A 21,725-nucleotide genomic window follows, 5' to 3' on the forward strand; every position below is an offset into this window, starting at 1 on the left:
AGACGTGCTGTACAGTACATTTAACCTCGCACGCTAAGCGCTAACGCCAGGGGTCCTTTTTCTACAAAACCAGCACTTTCACTGAGAAAAAAACAAAAAAACTCGCTGATGGAGGATAATTCCCGTAGTGGAATCCTGATACTTCATCCCATGGATATTCAGTTTGGAGTTTCACTGTGTTGAGGAAAGAAAAAATGCTTATATTTAGTTGCTATATTCTGTTCACATCGATTTTTAATATTTTGGTTACTGTGTGAAATCACTTGGGTTCCAGGACAGGATAGAGTGGTGATTTTTGGTGCCCAGAAGGGTACTGGGCAGAGATAGATTTTGGGAAGCGACCAGGTCACGTTTAACCCCTTATGGTGTGAGGACACAAATATGTGATTAGAATGTTTTCAAGTGAACATTCTAAATGCTGATGTCACAATCACTGTTGTTAAGCAGCGGAGTTCTAGAACACTGACTAAAATAAATAAATAAATCATTCTGAAAAGCGTACTTGTGAAAGGGTTAATGACCCTGTCTGTAATGCTTAAGGCTTAGAGGGGGGCGGAGCACAGCTGTTGCAGCCCTTGAGTAGTACTAAAACCCAGACTGGCTCCCGGTCGTGAAGCGGTTACTACAGTATGTCAGAATGAGCTATGTCATCACCGTGGAAACCGGCGTCAGCAAAGACAGTAAATCAGGGACGCTTGCCGCCTGGGCTGTGGCGGCCATTTTGGATGAATGAATGAATGAATGAATGAATGAATGAATGAATGAGCGGTTTTTACACGGTGTCCATCAGAGAGCGTGTCAGAGATTGACTCAGCAAGCACCGCCAGCTGACTGGAGATTCCTTCAAAAACCAGCTGCTGTTTAATTAATTTAATCAGAAACCCACCAGATCATCAGACATGTATGTAAATATTTAAAAGATTCTTCATCTAAAAATAAATGTCTCCACCAATCTGGGCCCATCAAAAACTTACAATGAAACTGAAATAGGCCTAAACTTTCTAAAATAATCCAGAAACTGAACTTTAATCTCTTTAATGAGACCATTATGAATTGCCTGTTGATTTTGGTACAAAAATATTGCATATCCTTTGTGGTCTCACCTATAAGAATATGTGAGGACTGTATGTTTTTGGTTTTTATATTATGATGTATAATAAGCTGTTTGAGAATAAGTATGCACACTCTGGAAAGAGGTTTGAAAAAGTGCAAATGTCAGTCAAAATGTCATTTTGTACAATAAAGAATTTAAATGTGCACATTTACCTAAGCTCCAGATATAAAGCGATAATTTTATTGTGTCATTTCACAGTTAACGTCCTGACCTGGTAGTGTGGAGTTTTCATGATTTGTTTTTCTCAGAAGCAGTGCTTACTTTTTATTTATATATGTTTTTGATTAGAAAGTTTATTTTGCTAGCGGTTTCACGCTCATTTGCACCACAGGCCGTTAGCTGCAGGTCTCTGGCTGTCCTCCCCGCCTTTCCTTCCGCAGAGAGAGGGCGACCCTTACTGTGAGGACGGCTCGCTCGTCCGTTAAAAAAACACTTTCTGTTTAAGCATTCTGGTTTTAAAAAAAACTTTAAAAATGCTGAATGGAAGCGCCCCGTTGTGTGGGGGCCTCTGCATATTCATGAGGGCTCTTCTCTGTTCTCACACAAATGACACACTGCTGGGGAATGGGGGGGGGGGGGGTGCGCCGGGTGGGGGGGGTTACTGAGGGTTGGCGGTGGGGTGCGTGCGTGGTTCGGGGGCGGGGTGGAGGGGGGACGGTAGGAAACTCCCCCAGGGCTTTTGTGGGCTCCTGCCTGCTGGTTGCGTTTGGGGGGGGGGGGATTAAGAGGTGTTGAGTGTGATCGCAGCGCACTCGATCAGCAATACGAGCGGTCCGAATCGGAGGCAGCGTGCCCATTGGACGGCCGAGGCTCGCCTCCTAGCGGGTCGCCTTCCCTGAGGGTCGAACCGTCCGTCCGTGTGGCCGAGCAGCCTGACGGTGTTCTGGGGGAAGCGTCGATTTGTTCCGATATCATAATTCATGCGTCAGAAACCCGCAGGAGGACTGATGAAGGAGACACTTTGGCTCTCTGCTTGATGAGGACGGGACGGATGCACATTCCAAAGAAAGACAACATTGCCCGTCTCACATTCAGGGGGTCTCATTTCTCTTTCCCCTCTTGAGATCCTGTTTTTTTTTTGTATTTGGAAGGACTGGTCTGATCCAACTCAAAACATCAGTGATTCGGGTCCTTTAATGATGTGTCGGTGTGTTATAATTTTTTTGGACCAATTCTCTGATGCTAATTTGCTAATTCTTAACACCTCTTAAAAGAGGGTTTCTGTCACAGTTGATGGATCCTATTAGGGGCTTTTTCAAGAGGGGAAAATAAGAAGACAATGGTTCTCCTGGAACAAGCAGGAGTTTGAGAGTATCAGCATGTTCCATAATCACTCAATCCCCAGACCCCCCCCTCACCCCCACGGTTCCCACCCGCTGCGCGCTTGATGGATGTCCCCGTACTTCAAGGGCCTCTGCGTGACCCGCGGAGACCCCTGCTCCCAGAACCCCCTGCTCCAGCGCTGGAAAGAGGTCTCCTGATCGCATGCTATGCATTGCAACGGTGAAATCCCTCCTGACAAGACAATCACACTGCCCATGTGGGAAAAACATCACCTCCCACCACTGCACAGTGGGCTGGGTCCCCCCCTACATCACACAGCTGGTTTCTCTATACCCTGCTCAACAGTGCAATAGCACTGCCCTACCTGGGACTCAAACCTGCAACCTCTAGGCCGAGCTGCGCTCCCATTATACAACACCGCTGCCCAAAACTATGACATGCATTACTCTGCAGAAAGACAGATATAATCAGTTATGAAAAGCCTGGTCTGTGAGAAATGGCTAGAGGTTTGACTTTGTGTTTCCACCAACCGAAACCAGTAAAGCAGCTAAACTGCACTAAAAATGAGACCGAAGACTGAGCAGCAGAGAAATGGTGCAGACCCAGGTTAGGAGATCCAGTGAATTAATTTTTCTTGTTTAGATTTGTAAGGTGATTTTGACGCATATACATTACTTTCTCTCTTTCTGTGTTTGTATCCTGAAACCACATGTTTGCTTTAACCCTGATCTATCAGTGTGAGCGGAACCTTTGAGAAGTAGGTGTTTTGGAATGTTTTTTTTTTTCTTTCCAAAGTTCTAAGTCAGTGTTCTAGAACTTTCAGTTACCAGCAGTAATTGTGACATCATCAGCATTAGAATGTTCAGTTGAGAACATTGTGATCACAAATTAGTGATCTCACACCTTAAAGCGTTAATAATGTTGACTTTCGAGTTAATTCATATCCAGCGATTCTGGCTCTGGCCCAGGTTCAGTGAACACCTGTTCTTTTATCCTTACCTGCCGGTAGATGCAAGGCCCATAAAACCTGTCTGCTGTTTACCAGGATGAGTGTGTGCCGGGAATATAACTGAAAGTGTAAGAGAATTTCTTGGTTTTAACCACTCTGTAAGCTCTTTCTCTTCCTGCATGTTTTCCCTTCTTCCTGTGGGTGAAGCTGTTTTTTTCCCTCTCTTTGGGGGCACCCCCTCAGGCCACTGCACCCCCCCTCCCCCTTTTTGAAAACGGGAGGTTTTTGAAGTGTTGGAGGGGCAGGGAGAGGGCGAGAGGGGCAGCGGGGGTAGGTAGGGGGGCAGCAGGGATCATTTGCCCCTTTGTTGTCCAAACCCACGAGGTGTCCAGAGGGAGTGAGAGGGCCGGTCGAGCAACACAGGGGGCAGTGTGTGAGAGAGAGCAGCCTGCTAACTCCCTCCCCCTCTCTCTCTCTCCGTCCCTCTCCCTCTCCCTCCCTCTCTCTCTCTCTCTCTCTCTCCCTCCCTTTCCCTCTCCCTCTCTCTCCCTCTCTCTCTCTCTCTCTCCCTCTCACTCTGTTCCCCTCACAGCTGGTCCATCAGTGTACAGTGGAGCTGGAGGTTGCTGGGTGTCTGCGTGGTGCAGAGTTTCTGATAACAGGGAGAGGAAGCTTACACACACACACACTCACACACAGACACGCACACACACACACGCACACATTCACGCACACACCGACACACACACACACAGTCACACACACACACACACACACACACACAGTCACGCACGCACACACACGCACACACACACTCACACACTCGCACACACTCTGGAGTCCGGCTCTCAGCTGGAGGATGACGGTGTTTTGGGGGTACGTCTGGAGGACCTCGCTGCTGCTGGCGGGACTGGGATTGCTGCGCCCCATGACCGAGGGTGAGTAGAGGGGTTCGCCGGACCTGCGGGGAGCGCGTTGGGGTGCTGGGGTACCCCGCAACAAAGCTTTGCGTCATGTGCTGTCAGGGTTCAGGGTTGATGTCATAGCCTGTACTGCTCCTGTGTGCTTTAACCTGTTACAGTGTCTCAGGGTCCCCACAAGTGTGCTTTAACCTGTTACAGTGTCTCAGGGTCCCCACAAGTGTGCTTTAACCTGTTACAGTGTCTCAGGGTCCCCACAAGTGTGCTTTAACCTGTTACAGTGTCTCAGGGTCCCCACAAGTGTGCTTTAAGCTGTTACAGTGTCTCATGGTCCTCACAAGTGTGCTTTAACCTGTTACAGTGTCTCAGGGTCCTCACAATTGTGTCAGTTTGTGTTAAAGCAGTGTGTGTGTGCTATAAATCCAGTGCTTAAATAGAATACCGGCAGCTTTGCTGACATTTTTTGAGTGTACTTTGGGACGAACTGCTCTCTGCTGAATTGAACTGTGTTCATTGGTTGATTTAACTGGTCAGCTTTATAAAAAGTGTCAGCTTTATAAAAAAGAAAAAAAAAGATGTGTATGGGAGTCAGTAACTGGGATTATTAAACAATTAGCAATTCTCTCATTTTGACTTTCAGTTTTTCTTAACACATATTTTGGCTGCTTTTGTCTTTAAAAATATCTATATTGAACAGAGGAAAGGATCTTTTTTTAGATATGCAAACTAAATTTTTTGGAAAGGAGATATATATCATATATTTCATGGCAGTTGACTGAATTTTGTCATTTAATATTCAATCAAACACTAATTCATTATTGGGATTTTTAAATTTAGTCTTCAGTGATTTTTCCTAAACCTCATCAATATTTATGTAGGAGTTCATGGAAAGTGAAAATGAATAGATACAGTATATTTCTTTAATTTTCCTGTATAAAATTCTTAGCTAATGATAGTTAATGACATTTAATTAATGACAATTTCTTGGAAGTAAGTTATTATTTAACAATAAGAGTTAGAATATTTTATGCCTCCACAGAACTGGGGGAAATGGCTTTTTTGTATTAACATATTTTGTTGCATTATAATAGTGTGATTTTTCTATGAAATTCATCTGCCGGTCTTCCTAACACGTTATGATGCTTCAGTCGTTAGTAGTGTGGTATAACTCCTTCTGTCAGCTGTGGTGTGTCTGTGTTTCGGGACCCAGTCAGTAGTAACAGTCTCACAGCTGTTGGAGGAACAGCAGGACATTAGCCTGTCAGACCAACTGACCATGTGTGTCACACACAGACGCACATGCATGTACACACATGCACCAAAACATGAACGCACATACACACACTCCATATACACACACAGGTACTCACATACATGCATACTCATATACACGTACAAACTCACTCACACACACACAGACAACCAAGAGTATATTCCTGTTATACAGCACAGACAGCTTTTTTTGCACATTCTGACCGACATAGGTCATGTTTTTTTAAACATTACAAATCAGTGAAAGCGTTGCTCTGGAGATCCCAAACTATCATTTCAGCTGCTGAAGGGAAGCCTTTATTTGTTTTTTATTTATTTATTTTGTAGATGCTCTTATCCTGAGCAAATTACACAGTTTTTTGCGTTTTTTACATAGTATCCATTCATACAGTTGGATACCAACTGAAGGAGTGCAGGAGTGCCTTGCTTAAGGGTGCAACGGCAGTGTCCTACCTGGGAATAAAGCCTGCAACCTCTCGGTTACAAAGCCAGTTCAAACAAAATACATCTTTTTAAAAATCACTTTTTTATACCAAGGTCAGGTGGAGCATGTCACTGCGCATATGAACATGGAGACGACTGGCAGTGACTTACCACAGCATCTATTTCTCCTGCGTTAGATGATCAGGAAATATAATCATGAATATTAAAATATGAGTTCAATTTTGTTAAACAAAGTTAAAATTTTGAGCACGGTATTTTGTGTTCAATATTTTCATTGTGCAAACCTTTTTCCTTTTAATTTTATTTATTCATTTTTTTATTGATTGGTATATTTTTTCGGATTGTATTCTGAATGTTATTTAATTATTACCATTAACTACAAGTATTTTATGTGAATTTTATTTTGTCCTGAACATAAAGGTCAGTCTGTGTGTGGTATTGAATGTCAGAATATCACTTCCAAGGAATATCATGGGAGAATTACAGGCAGTCATATGGGAACAGGAAGTTAGCGGTGCTCCGTGGAAGACAGGATCTTTTCTTATTTCTGCTCGGTGTACGTATCCATGCGCCTGGCGCTGGAAATGTTTTTCAGCAGGGACCTTGGACCAGCACTCGGACAAAATCTTGGGATTTTTTCCGAATGTTTAGCGTATTAACCGTGATTTGTTTAGGCTACGGCTTTGATACGAACTACTGGCAGATTAAAAAAAGCTCTGGCTAGGCCCCCTGCCTGCGTGTGTGTTGTCAGTCCACCAAGGCCAAACTCGAGAGACAACACAAAGACTGGCAGTAAACAGCCTTGCGATGACATCACACATCTGGTTTACATATCTAGGCCTGTTTGGACACTGGTTGTGCTGATAATAGGTGCAATGCGTGGTTAAAATCGGGACATAGGGAAATCACAGCTTGTTTACTGATTGGAGGCTTTTGCTGTGTGTGTGTGTGTGTGTGTGTGTGTCAGGGTTTCCATGGGGAAGAGGTGTAGCCTCACGCCTGACTGAAAATATTTCATGCTGAATACAGACCAGATTGATTTTATTTGACAGGTCTTTTTGAATGAATTTCTGGGTGGTAAAATTAATATCAGTTCATTTTTCTTTTTTTCTTCTTTTCCAAGGCACCCAGTGTGGGGTTGATCATGTCCAATTCCCTCACTAATTTGGAATGTCCAATTATCTGCAGCCCCCAGCAGCCCCACTTCATAGATATTAAATACTAAAAGGCATAACTGTTGTGACATAATTGTGATTTTAATGAATTTTTTTGGACGTTTTTTAAAATACTGCTCTGAATTCTGAAAGTCAGTTCAACATGTTCTTGGACAATTCTTCTTTTTACTTTATGAAATTAGGAAAATCCACGCTTTGTATCTTTTAGAAACATTGTAACCTCACCTTTTCTGGAATACTTTCCCCTTTTTAATATATGTTTTCCATTTTAAGATGCATCTGGTACCCCGTTTATTGAAGAAATGCACACTCGGAATCATGAACAAGGTCATTCATTTTTAATCTGATTGTTCATAGTCAGTCTATCATGTGGAAAATATCATGAGAACAACCTTCTTTAGTCACTTACTGTCCTCAAAAATGCTTTCATTAATATTCTAGTCATGTTTTGACAGTTTATGTTTATGAGCTGAGACACTTAAACTTAAGTGAACTTAAGGAAATTTTTTAATTTGACGCCAAGACAAGTTCAGTGAGTTACCTTTCACTCTGTGAATCACTCACTGTTTTAAATAATGATATTTCATTTAAATGAACTGCTGTGTGAATCAGTATACTGTCCAGTGCAGTCGCTCTGTCCTCCTAGCACCAGAAAGCAAAACATTTATTCGGGTGGATTATAACGTCACCCTGCAGTGTCTTTCTGTGAGGTTACTGCACAATCTTAAACTGGGCTATTTATTAAAAAAGTCAAAAGTCAAAAATATCAACCTTACAAAAAAAATATTATTGCATCGGCAAATTAGCGCAGATTTACTGGCGGTCTCCACGCACGTCCAGCCAACACGCGAGACGCGGGCGGAAATGGCGGATGAAACCCGACGCTTGTCTTGCAGGACCGGGCGGCGATGTTCTCGTCTCCTTTCGCTGCGTCAGCGCCGGTTGCCGAGGGCGACGGCGGTTTGCCAGGCCGCGTCGCGGCTCTGGCCGGGAGGCCGGTGATGTCACCGCCACGCGGTCCAAGCGTTTGTCCGGCGCGGGACCGCGGTCAAGTTAAGTTAAGAGGCGCTGGCGCGTTTCTCCCGGATCGAACCCCCCCCCCCCACCCCCCCCACCGTAACCGCCGTGTTTCTTCAGTCCCGTGAAGAGGGGAGGGCAGAGCTCCCTTTCGGCGCGATGCACCCCGCCCTGCGGAGAACCAGATGTTTCGACTCGAGCACTTACGCCGAGCACGTCGCTGCCAACAACAACTCCCCGCTCCGCTTCGCTCGAATCCAGATACCACGCGGCCCGAGAGAGAGAGAGAGAGAGAGAGAGAGAGAGAGACGGAGAGAGAGAGAGAGAGAGAGAGAGGAGAGAGAAAGAGAGAGAGGAGAGAAGGTGAGAAGAGAGAGAGGAGAGAGAGAGAGGAGAGAGAGAGAGAGAGAGCTACAGAGAGGCAGCGGCGAGGGCCTGCTTACTCACGAGGAACCGGATCAGTTCCCCGAGTGACTGCGGACGGAGGTTATCTGATCTGCACTGTCCAGCTGCCCTTTCGGGTCTTATGTCAGTTTAACCCATGTAGTTTACTTCTTGATAAAATCATACGCCGATTGGCTCTTTCAATCCTCGCGATTGTGTAACGCTACTGTATTAATTGCTTTGCTTAATTCTTGTTTTAAGGCCACCAAACTCTTAGAGCTCACTCTGTTCCCCCTGACAGAAATGCTACAGATGGAGAGGGAGCAGATGAGTGCTCTTCAGGGATGCTTTACATCATCACAAGATCGCGAAGCGCTCTTCTTAGCGCTGAGTGCTTCATAAAATGAGAAGGTTTCTGATGGGGAACGTCTTTCTAGCTGCTCATTATGAAGCTGCTTTACAGGCAAAATAACTGCATTTGTACTGAGGAATCTGCAACACTCAGTGAAGAATGAAACTCAAGGTAGAGGATGGAAGCGTTTCACGAATAGAATAAATGTCATTGAGGCAGGGGGAGGGAAAGACTGATTCAGAAATGAGAGCTCAGCGAATACATAAATCCACAGCCACAGCTGGAACAGGCACATCGTTCATTGTGCTCAGCGATGAAAAAAGGGAAATGTAAAAAAGTGATATATTTCTGATGTTTACCTGTTAGTCCCCTTGCATTGGTGCATTAAAGGAAAGACTCAGGAGGAGGTCAGGAGGAGAGAGAGAGGGAGAAAAGGGACGAGGGCGGAGAGAGAACTGTTTCCTGCGCAGCGTGGTCCCGTGGCTTCCTGTCGGGACGCGGATCGTGTTCCTCCTGCAGAACCTGATCTCCGGTCCGGGGTGCGGCTCCGCAGGACGGACGGGGCGTGGGGCTGGGGGGGGGGGGGGGTGTGTGAGGAGGCCGGGGATTTAAAGCTGCACCTGTGGGTTCTGGAACAAGGTGGGGGCATGGGGGATGGGGGGGGGAGGGGGGCTGTGTCGCAACCACCTCTTCCTGTAACCCACACCACTGGATTACCAGAGCTTTCGCCTCACGGACACACTGAGTGAGACCAGCTGGTCCTTCAGCTCTGCAGATCACACGGAGAGGAGAGGGGGCGGGGCTAAGGAGAGGGGGTGGGGCTAAGGAGAGGGGGCGGGGCTAAGTAACAGGAAGAAGAGAGTTGGAATAAGGAAGGGAGGGGTGAAAGTAGGGGTTGATGGTAGCACGGAGGAGGATCAGCCCAGGGTGGCAGAAGGATGAAGTGTTTATTGAAGAGCAGAGAAGGCTGCCCAGAACTCACCCCTGGAATTTTAATCACAAACTGAGAGGTTCAAATTAGCCTGTGGCATGTGCTGCCGTTAAAGAACGCCCTTGTGTGCGTTCTGTTTCACAGGAAGGTAACTCTACTCATGGCGTGCCAGAGATGTTTCTGGTTTTTGCTTCAGTAAATATCCCAACTATAAAAGTTTATTCTATGTAAAAATGTTCCGTAACCTGCTCTGGAACAGAGAGAGCTAAATGGGGATAAATTTGATGTTTTTTATGATTAGTGTTTTATTGCAATTTTTAAAGAAAGTACAATTCACATTTACATTACTGAGCCCTAGGAAAGATTCCCTGAGATACAGTCTGGGGAATTGTACAAAGGGATACATGATGGTTGGTAGTGGATGAAAATTACAAAAGAACGACCAAATAGAGGAAAAAATGAGAAGAAGAAGGGAAAAAAATAATGAAAGAAAATATGGAACAGAGGCTGTACAATATCACACACTTGTTCAAACACAATTGCGCTCAGATGTGTTTGGAAACAGATCCAGCCGTGTAATGTTAATGACCGTAGCCGTGTAATGTTAATGAGAGCAGTTGACCGTAAGGCTGGAGGACTGAACGTTTAATCATTCTGGTTATTTATGCTTGGACTCGTAATAATCAGTCTAACTGTGCAGTCCGGCTGAGGCTAAATAAGACCAGAGACTTCACATGCGCTCGGCTCGCTGCCCTTGATGTAGGAAATGCGAATCTACTCTTGTTTCTTTCGACCCGTGTGTGTTTTAATCAAGCGCCTCCCTGTACTGGGATCTGGTGCTGCTTTATATATACCTGCCCTTCCTTTGTTTAAGCCCGAAGGATCTCGTGCTATTCGCGTGATACTCTGGCTCTAAATTTGCAGTGTACCTCCCTGTTAACACGTTTTCTTTCTGTCATACAATCTGTCCAATTATAACTGAAAAGGTTATTCGCGTTCAGTACACTCAACGGAACACTTAACTCCACTGATGCTCAGCTCCATTACGTTAGCCATGTAGCATATTTAGCACGTGTCGTAGCCAATTATTTTTGGCCATTTTTAACGGGCCTAAAAGAGGTCTCTTGGGTTTTTGTTCACATTGGCTAAATTTGAGGGAGAAAAAAAGCGGAATGGGTGTGATGAGTAAAATCACTAGTTTACCTCACGGTCCAAAACCGCTGCTGTCATAAGCAAACCAACAAAAAGGACTTTAAAAATTACATTTTGTTTTTAGTTTTGAGTAAATTTTAAAAAGCGACATGTTTAGAAACTGAAAGTAGCACTCTGTGCCATGTCCAGCCCAATGTTGCTTTAGCCTGATTCTGTCAGCAGTATAGAGTTGTCTTCTAAAGGCTAGTTTATACTTTGTCTCCTCTGGATAAAATTGTTTTTGCACAGAATTGTTTCACACCCCAGCATTTGGAGGACAAATATATGCTTCCAAGACTTGTAGCAGTGCACCGTTATGTCAGAGCAGAGGCAGTAGGGCCATCACTCTCTGACCCAACATCCCCTCATTATCCTTCACGCTGCTCAGATAGAAAGCTCAGTTTTGGTTCACTGTCCAGAAGCATCTGTAATATTTAGACTTCATACTGGGTAATAGGTTTAGGGACCATCGCCTCTCTTATGAGGGATGCGTTTACAAAAAATACATCCCCGCTCATTTATCCATGGAGTGCTTACTGATCTTATCTTCTGGTCTCCACGCGAATGTATTTACTGTTGACTAACATCTGCTTTCTGTCCTTGCTGAGCACTTCCTCGTTAGCTATTTCTTGAGAAACACTTGAAAACCTCTCAAAATCAGTAGTGTCCCTGCTAGCTCACCAGAATTGATCGCGGCCTTCTGAACGATTAACAGGAACTGCTCTCTGGCCTTTTGACCCACTCACTTCCTGTTTACCTGTGAGCAGACCCTGCCAATGAGGTCCACAGGGTTTACAGTTCTCAGTTCTTGAATTACTCATGCCAGTAGAAGCTTCTGGTTGTAAACTAAAGTCATCTGCTTCTGTAAGTGTTATTGACCTGCTGATTTGACTGCATATCCAAAAACTCAGGACCTCGATGGCCACAGTTTTTTTTGTCATAGCTCTACGTTTGAGGAGTCAGCTAAAGCTGACATTAGAACATTCTGGTGCTTCTGATTGTTTGGGGGTCATATCTTAAGAGGGTTTTGCATGGAGCACAGCTGGAGGACTGAGGCATTGTGGGAACTGGCGCGGTCAGCCAGTCTCTGTAGGAAGTGATGAATATGCAGCAGGTGTGCAGACACTGTGGGGTGATGGGCTTTAGCTGAGATCCCTCTGTGTGTGTGTGTGTGTGTGTGTGAGTGTGTGTGTGCGTGTGTCTGTGTGAGTGTGTGTGTGCGCGTGTGTCTGTGTGAGTGTGTGTGTGTGTGTGTGTTTTTGTGTGTGTGTGCGTTTGTGTTGTCCGTTGTGGTGGTAGTGTGTAGTGTGTGTGTATGTTGTGAGTGTGTGTGCGTGCGTATATGAGTGCGTGTGTGTGTGTGTGTGTGTGTGTGTGGTGTGCGTCCCGTGTGCGTGTGTCGGTTTTTTGTGTGAGTGTGAGAGAGAGAGAGCTCGGGGGATGGGTGTTGCACTGCGGCTCCATGTATGGTGTGGAAGAAAGGCTTTCTCACCGGCCACAGGCAGAGTCCACTGAGCGCGCTCACAACACAAGGATACGGTTTCATTTCTGTGCTCTGGTAATCTCAGCCGGCCTGATTACTGCACGTCAGCCAGACAGCACACAGAACCCACCATCTGCTTAGACCAGTGCACATCCAGCGCTTTCAAATCAACTTTTCTGTGCTCGTGGTGTTTACAACACATCAATATTTTCTATTCAAATCAGTTTTTTATTATAAACTGTGTAGATAATTTAAACAAACGGTACTGGGAGCATACACATAAATTCTCTCTAATGGGTGGGATAAACAACATTTCATTTTTTTTTCACCACGGAGACAGACCAGTACAGAACCAAAAATTTCAACAGAACTTTGTTAAGAGGCATGGGAGATCTCAAACAATCACAAGCAATATCCAGCAGTGCTTATGAGTGCATCACAAAATGAGATGGTCATGGTGTACGGTATGGTGTGGAAGAGCAGCGTGTGGTCCCCCTGTGTAATTCCTGATGCTGTAGATTCTATGCCACGGCTCACACACGTGTGTGGTGGGGCTCTGCCCCATCGTCTGGCTTCACGTGGGCGTCTCCGTACGCGACCGTTACGTTAAATAATATTCTCCCTAACACTGTTGAGTCATCACGCTTATTATATACAGTAGCGTGCTTGCTTAATAGTCATATGCACTTCACTATGAACGTAGATATTATTCAGTGGGAGCTTTGGGTCACAGTGCAAAGCATTGTATGACAGAACAACACTGTAGAAACTGGGCGTGGGAGGCAGTAAGTAGGACGGCCCGAAGGGAATTCCCCCAGGCTGACAGTGTTTCGAACCTCTGCCCTGGTACCTTCTGAGGTGCGCTGTCTGTTACTGTCTCTGTTTCCTACCTGCCTGAATAAAGCAATATGAATCAATCATCAAAGGAGGGTACAATGTCTGCTCTCCTGTAATGAAATGGCATAATAAATAATAAGCAAACAGCATAATGATGGTCCTTTCACTGTGTGACAAATCGGCGCATTAGCCGGATTTAGCCGGTGTAACCTGAGCCCGCGTCCGCACCCTCCTCTCTTTCCGTTCTGGTTTTACAACCGTACCTCCTCCCAGTTCTGCCGAGATATTGCACAGCACCGTACTGCTGCTGTGATGTGTATTAGTGGGCAGTAAGGGTGTTTTTAAATGGCACCTGGTCATAGGGTGACCAGATATTGGATTTTTAAAAAAGAGGACAGGGCTAGGTGGGCATTATGAGCATAGTACTCAGCATTTCTTTGTTATAAACAGTTTATGGAACTAGCAAAACCAAACCGGACCGGACATACTTAGGAATTTAGGAATCCCACCTGGACGGTTATGTTTGGTCCTAAAAAGAAGAAATGTCTGGGACAAAGAGGATGTGTGCTCAGGCTGCCCGGTCACCCGTATGACAGGGAAACGGTGTGACCTCAGAGTGGAGGTGGGCGGAGCAGAGGCCTACAGTGTGACTAAAGAGGGGCCCGAGATTGAGGTGTAATACCAAACTGGGTGCCGTAAATCTGTCGGGAATTCGTTGTGGAGCCCCGCCTCTCAGAGCGGTAGCCCCGCCTCTCAGAGCACTAGCCCCGCCTCTCAGAGCACTAGCCCCTCCTCTCAGAGCGCTAGCCCCGCCTCTCAGAGCGCTAGCCCCGCCTCTCAGAGCGCTAGCCCCGCCTCTCCGAGTGTTACCCCCACCTCTCAGAGCGCTAGCCCCGCCTCTCCGAGTGTTATCCCCACCTCTCAGAGCGCTAGCCCCTCCTCTCAGAGTGTTAGCCCCTCCTCTCAGAGCTCTAGCCCCTCCTCTCAGAGCGCTAGCCCCGTCTCTCAGAGCACTAGCCCCGCCTCTCAGAGCATTAGCCCCGCCTCTCAGAGGAACAGTCTTCAGATGGGACCCTCTTTAAAGCTCTGGGACGGGTGTTTTCAGACGGGTCCCTCTTTGAGGCGCTGGGCCGGGTGGGGCGGGTGCATTCAGACGGGTCCCTCTTTGAGGCGCTGAGCCGGGTGGGACGGGTGCATTCAGACGGGTCCCTCTTTGAGGCGCTGGGCCGGACGGGGGCAGATGAAACGGCTGTGCCTGCGACAGGCCCTTTGTTGCCCCTCTCTGAGTGTAGCCCCTCCTTGTTCAGACGGCCCCGTCTTTGAGCCTGGGCCGTGTGGGCGGCTTCAGAGCTGGCCCGGTGCTCGGGGGCGGGTGCTTCAGAGGGCCCTTTGAGGTGCTGAGTTGACGGTGCTTGTTCAGAGGACCCCTTGGCGCTGGGCCGGGTGGGTCGGTGCATTCAGCGGGTCCCTCTTTGGGCGCTGGCCGTGGGCGGTGCATTCAGCGGGATCCCTCTTTGGCGCCTGGGCCTGACGGGCAGATGAAACGGCTGTGCCTGCGACAGGCCCTTTGTTGGTCCCCCGCTCCGCGTAACCCCTGTTTGTGGACGGCGCAGCCTGATCTTTGATGTGCGGACGTGGGGGGGCGGGGGGGTGATGTATGAAGCTGTCAGAACTCTCCTGCAAACCCAAAAGGAGGTCAAGGTGCATCGCTGGGGTCTTTCCCTGCCCTTCTGCCCCTGAAGGCTTGATTTACAGCCCCCACCTGGAGTAAGATCTCACTCTCCCCTCTCTCCTCTGTCTCTGGAGCTGAACAGACGTGTTCCTGTGTGCTCTACGGGCGTAATAACTCCCATAGATCAGCAGCGCTGTGCCTGTCTGCAGTAAAAGACGTCTGTAAGGAGCTCTGCTCTGTGACTGTGGAGCTATCCCGTGCACGGGCGGGGAGATGGATGGCACAGCCCGGAGATTGCCTAACACTCTTTATCTGCTATTTTTAAACGCGGACGTAGACGGTCTGAGGACTGGAGAGACAAAATCAATCGCTGCTCCACACTGGTCAGTATTAATTCAGGATCTGCAGTCTCTCTCTCGATGTGCATTTTCCTATCAAGTTCTTGAGCTTGAGTTTTTTTTCTTCTCAGCGTTAGTAACACTAATACCCTTTCCAAATGGCTTTCCGTGGGAAGAAATGCACGTTTTAAGGCGATATTTATACGCGGTATTTTGTTACATAACTGATGCATATTTGAGTGCTGGTGCAGTTCTGTGGATGCCTTTTCAGTGTTTTCAGTGAGCAGACAGAGGAACCGCTAATAGCTGCTTGGGCTGCGTCAGTGAGCAGACACTGCTGATGATTTATCCATCCAACAACAATGCCCTAATCAGTATAAAAGTGCATTTATTTATAGATTTTTTGTATTATTGTAGTGGCCATAAGACACTCTCTACCCAGTGCAGCTGTGCAGTGTTTGGGCTGCAGTGACAGCTCGCTGGTGGAGGGAGTGGATGCTCACGGCTGGGCTGCAGTGACAGCTCGCTGGTGGAGGGAATGGATGCTCCTGGCTGGGTGGGTGAGCCGTACGCTGAATCAGAGGCCTGCTAGCGCTGAGCTGGTCGCGTAGCGCTCCGTCAGGACGCGAGATGCCGATCGATCTCCTCTCCGCTCTGCCCCGATCGGCTCTGTGTCCGCAGGGGCCTGCGAGCCCCCTCTCTCTCTCCCTCGACCGCTCGCTCCGCGACGCTTCTCTAGGTCGTCCTCAGACGAGCCCTCCGGCGGCGTTTCCAGTCATCCCGATCCTCCGTGCATCCGGCTCGCTCGCCGGTACTATCCGCCCCTGCATCTTCCGGTGGTGCGTCCGCACTGTTGTGGGACGCCCTCGCGATCGATGCCCCTGTGTTTCGCTCCCACAGCACCGGCTTGCTGGCTGGGAGCTCCCGGTGTCTCCGGCAGTGACCGGCCGCGCCTCATTCTCCTGGATTTCGGATCAGGTTTGCACCGCGGCGAATCCCGTCTACCGCCCCAGCTGATAGATTACCGGCTTCGTTTATTTGCCAGGGAGGCCATCTGTTGTGGCGGCTTTTTATCCTAGCACCGTGAAACCGCAGGACTGCTGGGGAAAGAGGGCTGTCTGTCTGGGCTCTGCGATGTCTTCCGCCAGTCCTGCTTCCCGCCTCTGCACATGCTGTAGGCAGGGGGCGCCGCTCGGAATTCTGGGCCCCCCTGAAACAATATTGCCCCCCTTTTTTTGATAAAAATGTTTTCCTTTTTTTTATTTGTGGGACCCTCCAAGCTGTGGGCCCCTCGTCACCACATCCCCCCCCCCACTAGTGACGAGCCTGGCAGTAGGATGCGACTAACCAGACGAGTATGAGGTGGAAATGATGGATGAGTGTTTATTATTTAGCAAATCTTTACAAAGCATTATTTACTTTAGTAGTTAGTCAAAAATGAGATTTTTGTTAAGTCAATAATTGGAGTCGCAAACGTCTTTGCATTACATTCACTCCTCCAGAGCACAAGGCCACACAACTTCCACATCACCTGCTTCTAATCATTTTAAAGGGAGCACAGAGCTGGCCCTAGACTCTTGGAGGCCCTTGGCAAAAAAATAAATTGGGGGCCCCTCCAAAGCACCTTCTGATACTTCTACTTTCAAAGGAAGGTGAGAGGGTGGGGCCCTGGGTGAGAAGGCGGGGTTCTGGGCAAAAAGGCGGGACCTTGGGTGAGAAGGAGGGGTTCTGGGTAATTTAGCATTTTGCTCAAAGTATAACTGAGCTGTGAACATGTCTGTGTGCGGGCTTCCAAAAAATATATAATATTAGTTGCCAAAATTTGCTCACTGCAAATCAATTTCTCTTACCAAAGTGTTTCAGTTACCTGCGTGTTCTTCAGTATGTAATATTTCCTCAGAAGAGATCACCTGAAGGCACGTAGAACACGCAACTGGGGATTTTTATTTGTTTATTTGTTTTTTGTGCATCGTACCCTTACGCCCCTTCAGCTGGTGTCAGATTGCAGTTACGTGCTGGTTGGAAAGAGCCGACTCGGGGTTACTTCCTGCCGATTGTGGGAGGAAAGCTGATCGCTCGGCTTTTGTTTTTTAAAAAAAGGGGGAATAATTGTGGCTCGAGGTGGCAGAACAGGACGAGTTTAGACTCGTTTTACAAACAGAGACAGAGAGGCCTCGGCCAATGACCTTTCAGAGATTCAGTCGCGTGAACGATGCTGCTTTCGTAAGTACAATGTGCGATATAAGCGTTGATTATAGCGACAAACGAACTGTCAGGGCAACAGTTTTATGTTCCTGTTTCTGATTAAATAATAGCTTCGGTTTCCCTGAGTTTCAGTTTTATGTAAATTTATGTAAAATTTCACCAAAGGATGTAATAACCTCTGCTCCTCATTTATCTTTCTTCTGTGTCTAGTTTTTCTCTGTTAAAAACCAGTGCATTAAAAATGCAACAGATTAATTCATTAAAAAAGGCTCATGGATGTTGCTTTATATTTGAGCAGTCTCTACAGAAAGGTCATCTCACCAGGGCTGAATGTGTATGAAATATGAGTAATTATATATAATCATAATTTGCCTTTCTGAATATCTGCTGCTCTGTTTGCACTTGTTTGAAGTGGTTATTATGAGGTGACTGTCTGTGAATTACCTTGTGTGTGTGTGTGTGTGTGTGTGTGAATGCGAATGTGTGCGTGCGTGCACATTATAATATCATTGTATTATTGTATTAGTCATGAGCTTCAGTCCCATTATAATATCACTGCAGTTATGAGTTTCAGTCCCATTATGATGTCGCTGCAGTGATGAGCTTCAGTCCCATTATGATGTCACTGCGGTGATGAGCTTCAGTCCCATTATGATGTCACTGCAGTGATGAGCTTCAGTCCCATTATGATGTCACTGCAGTGATGAGCTTCAGTCCCATTATGATGTCACTGCAGTGCTGTGTCTGGTTCTGATGTGCTTCTGATGCAGAGCTGAAAGCCATGTTTTCCTCCTACACCCCTAAAGATCAGACTGCGTGGGCCTGGAAACAGGCTGGGGGCAGGAAGGGTTTTCCTCTGAATCGGAGCTGAAGTACATTGCTGGGGTTTATTAACATAACTCAGAGGCAGCGCTCTCTTAGGGCCCCCTCAGCATTAACCCTTTTGGGTGCAGGGTCACAAATGGAGAGCAGTTTGGTCGCAGTGGTAGATGTCCTCCTCCTCAGAGAGTTAACCACCAGTTGTGTTGTGTTTTCGCAGTTGTCTGCACATGGTTTATGAACCTGGTTCTGCTGATCATTTCTTTAAACACTACAGCTCCATCTTGGCAACTTTTGTCTTTTCAGTTGTTTTAGGAAGATGCATTCGGGCTCCACTAGTGATAATGGTTAATGCGAGTGTATAACAGTGTATTTTACAGGTAGGCGTGCGGTTTAGTGGGTAGGGAACTGGGCTTGTAACCTGGGTTTGTAACTTGCTGAACCGTTGTAGCTTGAGCAGAGTACTTGACGTGAATTGGTTCAGTATACACCCAGCTATGCGACACAAGAGCGTCTGCTGAATCCCAGCAATGTAATAAAGTGTGTGAGGAGTACTGACTGATAACTGTGTCCTTGGGCTTTTCAATCTGTTTTTTTTACATCATAGGGACATGCGAACATTGGAATCTTTGAGGCCATTCAGTCTCTCTCGCCCAGCCTGACTGTAATTTTATCGGGCCGATGATAGCTGCTTCTCCCCTGATGTTATGTCTTCCGGTGCTGATCCTCACTATTTGCCCTGGTCATGTGACCTCGCACTGGGGAGTGTGCAGAGACAATGCTATCTGTATCTGCATTCAACCCAGAACGTTATGTGCATCTGCTTATCTGTGCTGCGCTGCTATTTAAAGAATCTCTCTCTCAGTGCGTTTTTTTGTTGGGTGCAGCAAATTAACAGTTGTTTTATTTTCTGTCCAATTGCTCACTTTAACCACTAATCTTATCTTGTAAATGCCTTCCACATGTCATCGGTTGACTTCTGGAAGAAAGAGTCTATGTATACGGTGCATTATCTGGACTGTTTCAGATGTTGTATTCAGGTTCAGATACACTTCTACAAGATGTTTGTATCAGACTTATCCTTCGGATTCAGCTCAAATCCCTCTGTTATTATGACTGTTCCACCTGGCCTTACCTGTCCCCTGTGTCCCTCCCCCCCCCCCCCCCCCTTTAGCCAACGTGCTGGACACCATGCTGCGGAGGAGCCCTGGGAAGATGGCGATGGGCGGGCGGGGGGGGGAGGAGAGCAGAAGCCCCGCCCCCGAGGCGAGGCCACGCTGGCTCTGGTGCCACTGCTACCACCACTGCCCCGTAGACTCCATCAACAACACCTGCAGGTACTGCTACCACCACTGCCCTGTAGACTCCATCAACAACACCTGCAGGTACTGCTACCACCACTGCCCCGTAGACTCCATCAACAACACCTGCAGGTACTGCATACCACCACTGCCCCGTAGACTCCATCAACAACACCTGCAGGTACTGCTACCACCACTGCCCCATAGACTCCATCAACAACACCTGCAGGTACTGCACACCACCACTGCCCTGTAGACTCCATCAACAACACCTGCAGGTACTGCACACCACCACTGCCCTGTAGACTCCATCAACAACACCTGCAGGTACTGCATACCACCACTGCCCTGTAGACTCCATCAACAACACCTGCAGGTACTGCTACCACCACTGCCCTGTAGACTCCATCAACAACACCTGCAGGTACTACACACCACCACTGTCCTGTAGACTCCATCAACAACACCTGCAGGTACTGCATACCACCACTGCCCCGTAGACTCCATCAACAACACCTGCAGGTACTGCATACCACCACTGCCCCCTAGACTCCATCAACAACACCTGCAGGTACTGCTACCACCACTGCCCTGTAGACTCCATCAACAACACCTGCAGGTACAGCTACCACCACTGCCCTGTAGACTCCATCAACAACACCTGCAGGTACAGCTACCACCACTGCCCCGTAGACTCCATCAACAACACCTGCAGGTACTGCTACCACCACTGCCCTGTAGACTCCATCAACAACACCAGCAGGTACTGCTACCACCACTGCCCTGTAGACTCCATCAACAACACCGGCAGTTACTGCATACCTGAGACCAGGGGTCTACACCCCTGGGGGGTACTGTCCCAGAGACACACCTGAGGCATACTGTCCCAGAGACACACCTGAGAAAAACCTTAGACATGTTTGTGTACATTAGTGTAAAAACGCTATTGTATAAGAGTAGCTTTACTCTTTTCCGATGGACATACACGTTAAAAAGTCTTGACTGCTTAACAACTGCATAAGTAAAATAATTACACTCAGATACAACTATATAGCAATTTAATGTTTAGTAGCTAATTTGTAGATAACTTGAGAAAAACTGCATCAGTGTTATGGTCACGTTTATATTTAATTTTAATACATGCATGGTTTAATACTCCATAGTTTACAAATGCTCATCTTTGCATTAACCCAGTGAAAAGATACATCACCACATTACATTTTATTGTTTAGGAACACCAAGGCTCTAATACCAATGCCCTTATACTTACATGACTTACATTGGAGCTTGCAATATATCAGTACCCCATCATTTGTGTTTTACCCTCCGGAAAGGTCAGGATAGTATACACGTTGACCGAATGATAAGCTGCTTTCTTCAGCTCACACTGAGAGGCCAGTAGGTCTGGGTGTAAGTACAGCAATGTGGAGACAAACTCAAAACATTCAGATACTCCCAGGCCTGAAAGAATAAAGCACAAATCTAGTGGACCTTGAAGCAGTCATGAGATACCGAAAGGACACCCGGAAGCCATGGTAACAGTTCAATACGCCTGAAACGGAACACCGCACACGTAAACTCAAAATCAATGGTCAACCTGCAATTCGGTTTGCAAAAGAGTTCGATTAAATACACCCCTCACAGATATTCACTCATATTGTATCCATATCATATTCATATCCAATACATGGTAAATCTTTGTTTTCCATTGGCAATTATAATACAGTCAAAATTTATAGATATTGTGATTGTAAATAATTTTGCCCATTTCAGTCAGCCTATTTCCTGTTGAGTAGAAGTGGAGCTCTGCTCCTGGGTGGTGCGAGCAGGACTATTAGGCAGGACCATTAGGGTCTCTCACGCACCCTGCAGTCCAGCTCAGATGCTGCTCCTGTAAGAGCTCACTGCAGCAGGAGGCCTCGGGGGTAATTAATGCAGATCTGAGCTCAGCATCGCCCAGGGAGGGGCATTCATTTCATCCCCTCACATGACTCAGCACAATAGAAACGCACAACAGCGCCTCCTCTGGTCATTAAT

At 47.0% G+C, this 21,725-nt stretch overlaps 1 protein-coding gene across 4 annotated transcripts in view; it reads left to right on the forward strand.

The window, feature by feature from the left end:
• The window catches only part of LOC135240221 (bone morphogenetic protein receptor type-1B), a 70,664-nt gene that overhangs the window by 37,741 nt on the left and 11,198 nt on the right, over positions 1–21,725 (forward strand). For 2 of the 4 annotated variants that reach the window (XM_064309617.1, XM_064309616.1), the window contains 2 exons: positions 3,940–4,285; positions 19,562–19,724. In XM_064309617.1, coding sequence (XP_064165687.1) covers positions 4,207–4,285; positions 19,562–19,724 — 242 coding nt within the window. In that variant the 5' untranslated portion in view covers positions 3,940–4,206. The other 2 variants (XM_064309619.1, XM_064309618.1) reach the window with 2 other exon arrangements.

The sequence above is a fragment of the Anguilla rostrata genome, chromosome 14 (genome assembly GCF_018555375.3).
Source record: "Anguilla rostrata isolate EN2019 chromosome 14, ASM1855537v3, whole genome shotgun sequence".
Classification (NCBI taxonomy): domain Eukaryota; kingdom Metazoa; phylum Chordata; class Actinopteri; order Anguilliformes; family Anguillidae; genus Anguilla; species Anguilla rostrata.